This window comes from Lupinus angustifolius, unplaced genomic scaffold (assembly GCF_001865875.1).
Source record: "Lupinus angustifolius cultivar Tanjil unplaced genomic scaffold, LupAngTanjil_v1.0 Scaffold_210_26, whole genome shotgun sequence".
Classification (NCBI taxonomy): domain Eukaryota; kingdom Viridiplantae; phylum Streptophyta; class Magnoliopsida; order Fabales; family Fabaceae; genus Lupinus; species Lupinus angustifolius.
The window spans coordinates 19,137-29,160 of NW_017726950.1; the positions used below are offsets into that span (position 1 = coordinate 19,137).

Genomic DNA, 10,024 nt, shown 5'->3' on the forward strand with positions numbered 1-10,024 from the left:
GAACATACGATTAACTAGATGATGTATCTCATGTATATGGTAGTTTAATTATGATGGCTTAAGAGACTAGCATCTAGGTTCACCTAACCTGTACTCACTTACTACGATACACATCCCAGACTACCTAGGTTATAGACTCAATTTATTTCCTAGTCTAGATATGACCAAATGAGCATAAGGCATGTTGATTGTTGAACCATCTTTAAGCTTTGTTGGAACCTTGTATTCATCAAAACATAGGCTAAGGTAGGCTAGTGTTATTCTTGACACTTTGTACTTTCAGTAACATATTAATTTTAGGATTATGGTTAATTGAATTAGTCATTAAATATTGAATTGTATTATAATTGATTGGTTAATTGTTCATCGGATTGAGAATTAATTATTTCAATTGTTGATCTATTTATTGATGAATTGATAAATAGATAAAAAATGATGTTAAGAAATTCAAATGATTGATTATCTTCTTAGTATCATAAAACATTAGATATTTAGAGAATACATAGTCAACTCTAATTTCATGTTCTTCTCTTTCAATTCATATTTCTCAACTCTTTTTCTTTTACATTTATCTTATCAAACAAACCCCTTTTGTTTCTCCAAATTAATTAAGATTTGTCAACCGATTTAATATCTATAAGTTTATATGATTATGATACTTTTTATACTTCTTTTGTAATAACCCATTTTGTTATTTCATCAACCAATTTGTTGGTTATAGCACTATTTATATATTTATATATACATACACATATATTTGTTTGTATATCAATGATCATTATTTGAACTAACAATGAACATAAATTTGAGTATGTTAACCCATTCAAAAGTTGTGAGTCGATCTTGTGTTAAGACTTAAGCATATGAGAAGAGTTCAACCCAAAAGACTAGTCTATTAGGTGGAAGAGCCTCGTGGCTTAAGTACCACATTGAGTTTGTTATTCTACTCAATGTGAGACTCATAACATTGCCGCTCCCTTTAAGGGTTGACGTCCATGACGACTTTCACTCTATCAACACTGACTCAATGGTAGCCCTATCTCTTTTGGTGACTTCACTCACCTATCAGTATTCTGTAATATACCTTAACCCAGCTTATAGGTAACCCTTTTTGTGACACAACTCTCAATGAAAGTACCAAAATGTTCAACTCTTTATTCTAAGTGTTTAATAAGAGAAGAATATAAGTGCAAATAAAGAAAGTAAGAAAATTATGAGAAATATTTTCATATTCATTTCCAATTATTGTACATAATATATAGGCATAAAACTATAACTAACGAGTAACCCAAACCACACACTTGAGCAAATTTTACAACAAGAGAAGTTAAGAACAATTTATTAGATGATGGAGAAGTTAAAAATAGTTACTAATAATCCTAAAATAACAAGAATAATTTATGTTTAATCTTTAAGCCAAACTGGTTTAATTGAAATACGTTTGGGCTTAAAATTATTGGTTGAAGCCCTATTATCTTGACCTTAATTTTTTTTATTAAACTACGGTTCAAATTCAATTCAAGTCGAATAAAAGTAAAGAAGATCTTTTGGAAATTGAACATTTTCCCATAGAAAATGTGAAATATATATTGGAAATTTTAGAAATAGAAAAGGCAAAGAGGTTTACATAAAAATATGAGAAAATGGCAATGATTGTTGTCTTATTTGTCAAAAGAAAAAGGAAATGCATTATAAAAAAGTTAGATATTTGGAGCCACAAATTCTTTAATTTGACATCTTGTTTTGATTATGCAATTTATTAGATCTTAAATTGTGATGGACTTATTTTTTTTGCTTTAACAATTAATGGATGAATAAAACAATGAATCACGAATGAACATAATATATGGGAGCACATATATTGTCTTATAAGTTGTGCTACTATATGTACTATCAGTCTATGATTGATTAAAAATATTTTTAAATTAAAAATTAATTATTTTTATAGTCAATCATAAATGATGGTATATGTAATGTATAATTTGTGTGATAACATAACATATGTGTACCGTAAATGGTACTAGCTATAAAAAAACCTTAACGAGTCCGAGTGATTCAACTCCTATCTATCCCATCTTATACATATAATACCGACAAATATGTCCATGATTCTTGCATTTTGGCATTTCCATTTGTCTCATTTATTATTTGTCAAACTCTTCATTCCTACTCAATCACGAACTTTTATTAGAACCATTTCAAATATACAAAAAGTGATATTTATATTTATTTATTATATGAATGGCTTTCCAATCCATTACAAACGTAGCAGAACCATAATGCATGTACACTATAGCAACGTAGTGCCTCACAACTATTTGAAATCCAAATAGAAAATCATAATCATGAACAAAAGCAAACCAAATTGAAACCTATATTATCATAGAAAGCAATGTGACACTTCTTTTAATTAAAGGACATAAACGCGGAACTTTGTTGTCGGTTTCTTCTTGTGTAGTTGCGAAGTGCATCTTTATACAATCCATCACTTTCTTTATTTGCACATATTCTTCAAATCCTACAAAAATACACACACATGAGTTTATTATTAGCTCGTTGGTATATTTTTTCAAAATGTGTCTATGTATATATATAAATTACATATTCAATAATATTAAACTAGATTTAAAACATGTTAATTCACTATAGTAAAAAATTCTTATACATTTCTGAAAACGAAGTCAAAACCCATACTACGAATGTTTATATATATATATATATTTCTCAAATTGAAAATGGCATGGCAACTATCTAATTACTGTAATAAAATTATGTCAACCAAACACGTTATAAAGTTTTAAGTATGAAAATAATTTCAGAAGGGTGAATGCAAAAAACAAATTAAAAGATATATACCTAAACTAAGAGAGATTGATACTTTGGTGAGAACATGGTTGTAATAATGTGGAAAAGGGAATGATACTTGCAAAAACTACGAGATATATGTGAAATTTCGATGACTTTTGAAAAGTTAAAGTGCAATCAAGTGGTTTAGTTACTGGCTTGTGATTATATTAAGGATAAAGCATTAGAGTGTAAGTTTGTTTGAGTATGTATCATTACTGTTGTATACGTAGGGTGTTCAACCAAGCTTACCAATATGGTCGCTCAGCTAAACCACTATCTAGTAGTGAGGGGGAGGAGGTGAGGCATAGATATAATGTGGTGGAGGTGGGGAATGGATAGGTGGACGTGGTGATGCATAGACATAGTGTGGTGGAGGTGGTGAATGAACGGGAGGTGGAGGAGACTTATACTTGTAAACAGGTGGTGGTGGAGATGAGTATTTGTATTCTTTCTTTGGTGGTGGTGGAGATTTGTAATAGTATGGAGGGGGAGGAGAATGCACCGGTGGTGGTGGAGATGAGTATTTGTAAGGAGGAGGAGGAGAATGGACTGGGGGAGGAGGAGACTTATACTTGTAAATAGGTGGTGGTGGAGATGGATACTTGTATTCTTTCTTTGGTGGTGGTGGAGATTTGTAATAATACGGTGGAGGAGGAGAATGCACCGGTGGTGGTGGAGATGGATACTTGTAAGGAGGAGGAGGAGAATGGACCGGTGGAGGAGGAGACTGATACTTGTAAACAGGTGGTGGTGGAGATGGGTACTTATATTCCTTCTTTGGTGGTGGTGGAGATTTGTAATAGTATGGTGGGGGAGGAGAATGCACAGGTGGTGGTGGTGAGAGATACTTATAGGGAGGAGGAGGTGAATGAACAGGAGGAGGAGGTGACTTGTACTTATAAACAGGTGGTGGTGGGGATGAGTATTTGTATGGCTTCTTATGTGGTGGTGGAGGTGATGAATACTTGTATGGAGGAGGTGGAGAATGAATTGGTGGCGGTGGTGAGTGATAGTAGTATGGTGGAGGTGGAGATGAATAAATGTAGTTGTTGGCTGATATTTGAGATGACAAGCTTAGAGAGATTAATGCTAATACAAGAGTAAGTGTAGTGGAGGCCATTAGGGACACCATCTTTTCCCAACTTCACTATGTGGGATTTGGTACTGCCTTAGGGAAGATAGTGCATCCCTTTATATAGTTTCATCTTTACTCATTTAACACCGATTACTCATCTTGGTTGGTGTATATATTTTGTCTTGATTCTACTCATCTTGGTTGGTGTATATATTGTGTTTTGATTCTAATTGGCCTTGCTGAAAAGTCTGAAAATACTAAAATAAATTATTGATCTAGTATGGATTAATGCGATTCAAGTAGTCTTTGTAACTCTGATTGTGAACTATGCATGAACTAATAAAATGAAATAAAGTAATAGTTTAGTTAGCTGTAACGTTAACAATGCATTGTCTCCAATGATCAATGATTTGATGTTTCAAACCATGTTTTATACATCTATGAAAATATGTTATGTTATTTAAAAAATTAAAAAATTATATTTTTTATCTGTTTTTACTCCATTTTTATTGGTATATGACATTAATTAAGACATAATTAGAGACCATAAATCAAAGTTTATTTCTGACTTAAGAAGACACCAACCACATTACTTTATTATTTATCCTTTGAAGCAATTTTTCTAATACAATGAATAAATACAAAGTCCTCAATAAATTATTTTCTCTTTCTTTAATTTGCCATTTCTGTCCTTTATCTCATTAAGGCTTAAATATATACTTCCTCTCTAAAACTTTAGGGAATAAGTTTTAGTTCTTAGAATTAAATTTTTTGGTTTTGGTCTTAATTGTTTTAAAATTTTGGTTTCAATATTTACATATAATTTGTCTAAGGCCATATTTATTAATGATGTGACCAACTATAATGTTAACCCATCTTTAATATGAACTCAAACAAAAAGAATCAATTAACATAGAAGACTAAACGAGAAGAAAATGTGAAAAATGATGTAATTTTGTGTGGTTTGCTCTTTGCTGATTTTGAGAAATGGTGTAGTTTTTAATGACAAGAAAGTTTGCTATTTATAATTGTTAGATTAAATTCAAGTTAGATCGTGATCTTGATATTTTTGGATAAAAAAATCATATCATTTTTTCAATAGTATATAAATATTAAATTTCCATTTTGAACTTCTGTAATTTTAAAAATACTTAATTTTGTTGTATTTAGTTAGCATTTCTTGTGCTTTTTTTAATACATTTCTTTGATGTTTCAAAAATAAAACATAGAAGACTAAATTTAAGGATACAAACTTAGATGATTAAAATAATTTACATGGAATAAATCCTATTATTAATTTAATAGCAAATTTTGAAAGAAAACAAATGCACATATGTTGCCTAGGAAGATGTTTCTCACATCTAGTACATGATGAAAAGTTAGTTTCATTTTGGCGTGTGGACAAATCGTCGGCGTCATCCTTATAAGTGATTTTCATGGATGAAAAGTTAGTTTCATGACTCTATATTTTGACCTATTAAATCATTTAATTATATGTATATACTTCATTATTTCCCCCTATAAATTAGGATAACAAGATACAAGCTATTGCCATTGAAGTTGCTTCGATTGTATTTTATTTTCTCTCTTCAATGATTTTTTATATACGTTGTTTAGCATACTCATTCTGATTGTTGATTAAGTTGTCCTGACTCCATATCTATCTCCTGAAATAAAAATTTTGCACCCCAATTTTGACATAGCTTTTTTCTACTTAATTTCTATTATTATTGCAATTAGAAGCAGTAGAATCCATAACTGGAGTTGTTCATTCATGTCACATGAGTTTGTAGTTTCGAATAAAGTCATTTATATGAGAATAAAGTATCTCTTCATGTTAGGAGATAATTTATCTCCTCTAGCCAGTAAAAGTATGACATGTGTACTGTTTTGTTTAGTTTTAGAAATATTTTTATAGAAAATGATTAAATATTATACATGCCATGATTTTAGTGCATGGAGGAGATAACTTATCTCTTTATATCAGGAGATACTTTATTCTCTATTTATATTCTCTAGCATCTACTATTATTCATCCAATTTATTTTTCCTCTCATTTTCAGCATATTTTTCATGGACACAAATGTTCATAAATAATTAGTTTAGAAAAAAATGAAACATGTCGTAAAACTTTTTGTCATTAGAATAGAAAAACATAAACAACAAATGGATTTGCTATTCATGTTTTTTGTTTAAAGATGGGGGTTTGAAAGTTAAAGTTGATGCTTCTTTGGGGCATGACCACCCCTATTGTTGTTATTGGTCATGGAATTCTTAATTTTAACATTAAGAATATCAAGATCAGTTTGAACATACTTTTGAACATTTTAACCTTCAAAAATAATATAGTATCACATTTCTGTTTCCCTATTTTCATTAGAAAAATGGAAATTGTCATTTATTTTCTTTATGTTTCAACCATGCGAATTCACGGATAACATGTGTGTTCTTAACAATATGAATGTATGAGTAATATATGTGTTTTAACCATGTGAATGCACGGGTAAAATGTGTGTTCTTAATAATGCAAATGTACAGATAACTTGTGTGTTTTTAATCATGCGAATACATGGGTAACATGTATGTTCTTAACAATATGAATGTACAGGTAATATGCATGTATACTTTTAACATGTGTGTTTTTAACAATGCGAACACATGGTAACATGTATGTTTCTAAGAATACAAATGTATGAGTAACATATATATTTTTAAGCATGCGGATACATAAGTATCATGTGTGTTCTTTACCATGTAAATACGTACATAATATGTTTTCTTTACTATACAACAAAAAATATCACCTCGTGCAAATCCATGTGTAACTTGCTAGTATTACTATAATAACTTACTACAATGTAATAATATTCATATAATAATAAGACTTAAAACAAATTTTGTGTAGGAATCATAATTTTTATTAAATATATTATAATACTCTTTTCCACAAGAAATTGTCTTCTTTGATTTTTTTTCTTTGAGTAAATTACACTGATATTTTTTGAGTTTCAGTGAAATTATGCAAATTATCATTCTCTTTTTTGTACTACACAAATCATCCCGAATTTATGTACAAAATTACATTGATTACCCCTGCAATAGGAATTAGTGTGATCTCTTAAGCAAAAAAGAATAATGAGTGTAATTAAGTTAAATAAAATATAGTATATTGGGAAGACATATCCAAATAGTATAAGAGTGAATATCTATTCATTATTTTTGGTTCATTACAAACTACATTAATAATTTTAACAAAGTGTTTAAATGACTCTTATACTATATTGTAACGAACTAAAAATAAAGAAGAGATATTGACTCTTACACTATTTGAATTTGTGTCCACAAAATATCATATTTTGTTTAACTTAATTACATTTATCAATCTTTTTTGTTCACGAGATTACAATTGTCCTCCTTTAGGAGTAATCAATGCAATGTATGTATATAATTATGGTGAGTTATGTAGGTATAGTGTTGGTTTATATAATTTCACCAAAACTCAGAGGTATCAATATAATTTATTCTTATTTATTTAATGATAACGTTTAAAGTAGTACAAAGATATTCCTTATACATATAACACCTACAAATATTACCATGATGCTTGCATTTCCACATTTCCATTTGACTCATTTAGTCATTTATTATTTGTCAAATTTTTTATTCGTGTACATACTTTAATTAGAAAAAAATTCTAATATTTATAAATTGTTAGTGTAAAAATTTATATTCAGTCAATATATTATTCATCATTCATCTATATTATTTGTATTTAAAGTTTAATAATGAATAACCCAATGACAATACAAATTTGTATTACTTATACTTTCATTTTTTTCTCTCTTTCAAATATGTGTCAATTCAAAAAATATACTTCAAGTGATAGAGAAAATATTTATATTTATAGATGACTATTCCCAACCCTTTAAAAGCACAGAACCATAATTCTAGTAAAGTAATGAGAATATTATAATAACATATTTTAAGTATCTTTAACCAAATCAATATAATAACTCACATTTGAAATACAAATACACCATCATAATCATGTAAAAAAGCAAACGAAATTGAAATCTATACTATCATAGAAAGATATGAAACACTTTTTTTAATTTAAGGACATTAATGCGGAACTTTGTTGTCAGTTTCTTCTAGTGTGGTTGCTATCCATCACTTTCTTTATTTGCACATATTCTTAGATTCCTAAAAAATTACACGCACGAGATTATTATCACTTCTGTCATTAGTTAGTCCCTCAACAAAACATTAATAATTTGATCTTATTAAAGTATCTAAAGATACAAGGATAAGAAAAATATATGAGGCAAGTTTCTATTGAAAAACTGTTTATTTAGGAAAAAGACATGTATCTGAACCAATCATTCATTCGTATATATGCACAAAGTATGTTTGATTCTTAAATATGTTTGTTTCATTTTCAACAGTATTAGACTAGATTTAAAAAAGTGTCTATTCATCATAATAAACAGTTCTTATGAAACATTACTAAAAAATGAAGCCAAAACAGTACAAGGAAAGCTCATATACATATATATAGACGGGAAGATGGAAACGCTATACAAATTTGTACTTACTATAATAAAATTATGTCAAACAAAAAAGTATTAAAATTTTAAGTAAGAAAATAATTTCAGAAGTATTAATGCAACAAATAAAAGAAATATACATAAATTAAGAGAGAATAATACTTTGGTTAGAACAGGTTTGGAATACTATCGAAAATGGAATGATACTTGCATAAAGTATGAGAGATATATGTGATGTTTCAATGACTTTAGAAAAGTTAAAGTGTATTTAAGTGGTTTAGTTAGTGGCTTGCTTGTGATTATAAGTAAGGATTAAGTATAAGAGTGTAAGTTTGCTTGAGTGTGCATCAATAATGTTACAATAACATAGGGTGTACCAAGAAGCTTACCAATATGGTTGATCAGCTAAACCACTATTTAGTAGTGAGGGGGAGGAGGTGAGGAATAGATGTAATGTGGTGGAGGTGGGGAATGGACAGGTGGAGGTGGTGATGCATAGACATAGTGTGGTGGAGGTGGTGATGCATAGACATAGTGTGGTGGAGGTGGTGATGCATAGACATAGTGTGGTGGAGGTGGTGATGCATAGACATAGTGTGGTGGAGGTGGTGATGCATAGACATAGTGTGGTGGAGGTGGTGAGTGAACGGGAGGTGGAGGAGACTTATACTTGTAAACAGGTGGTGATGGAGATGAGTATTTGTATTCTTTCTTTGGTGGTGGTGGAGATTTGTAATAGTATGGAGGGGGAGGAGAATGCACCGGTGGTGGTGGAGATGAGTATTTGTAAGGAGGAGGAGGAGAATGGACTGGGGGAGGAGGAGACTTATACTTGTAAACAGGTGGTGGTGGAGATGGGTACTTATATTCCTTCTTTGGTGGTGGTGGAGATTTGTAATAGTATGGCTTCCTTTATGGACCGCTGAGCGGCTTGGCTGGACTACTAAGCAGCTGACCAAACCCTTCAGCATGGGTTTGGTCCCTTGATCAAGTAGCTTAGTCACCTCCTTCTGCTTGACTCATCAAAGCTAGTTGTTGGCTATGAAACTAGCTATTGTGAGCTACTTTCGAAAAGCCTATGGTGGGCTACTTGAGGTGAGGTCATTGATGACTTCATGTTTTTCCTTGTTGGTTAAGTCAAGTCTTGTGCACACCGCTCAACGCACCTGTTTCACTACTAAGCTGCTTGTTCAGCAGCTTTGACCGTGCTGACTGGGATGTGGCCTGGTGCTTGCTGATCTGGCCAGGAGTTTAGTTCTCCACTAAGCTGCCTGGTTGGACCGCTAAGCTGCTTGTTCAGCAGCTTGGGCATGTGCCAAGCTTGTGTCTGACCGTTTCAATTGGAGATCTGACTATGCCAGAACTAGGCTTGTCCTAGGCTGAGCGGCCAAGCAGGTCCGCTCAGTTGCTTGCTTGAGCAGCTTGATCCAGGTCAAGCTGGTGTCCAGGTGAAGCCGGTGTCGAGGTCAGCTCAGTGGAGCTTGGTCCACGCTTAGCTGCCTGGTTGAGCACCTTGCTTTTCTTGACTTTTTTGGCTTGTTGACCATGAGTCTTT

General features: G+C 31.4%; 1 protein-coding gene and 1 long non-coding RNA gene across 2 annotated transcripts; one reads left to right on the top strand and one right to left on the bottom strand.

Annotated features, from left to right (window-relative positions):
• Nucleotides 1-2,493: 2,493 nt before the first annotated feature.
• Nucleotides 2,494-4,026, bottom strand: LOC109340618 (extensin-3-like). Its single transcript, XM_019578342.1, has 2 exons — nucleotides 3,097-4,026; nucleotides 2,494-2,518 (listed from the first exon to the last, which is right to left on the bottom strand). Exon 1 carries the CDS (start codon nucleotides 3,977-3,979, stop codon nucleotides 3,125-3,127), a length of 855 nt encoding a protein of 284 aa, XP_019433887.1. The 5' UTR covers nucleotides 3,980-4,026; the 3' UTR covers nucleotides 2,494-2,518; nucleotides 3,097-3,124.
• Nucleotides 4,027-8,872: 4,846 nt separating this feature from the next.
• On the top strand, nucleotides 8,873-9,363 carry LOC109340619. Its single transcript, XR_002106815.1, has 2 exons — nucleotides 8,873-8,954; nucleotides 9,075-9,363. It is a non-coding gene; the product is annotated as an uncharacterized LOC109340619 (long non-coding RNA).
• Nucleotides 9,364-10,024: the final 661 nt, after the last annotated feature.

Bases quoted from the DNA above. Each gene is read 5' to 3' on its own strand.
- LOC109340618 (XM_019578342.1), bottom strand. From the start codon at position 3,979: ATGGTGTCCCTAATGGCCTCCACTACACTTACTCTTGTATTAGCATTA.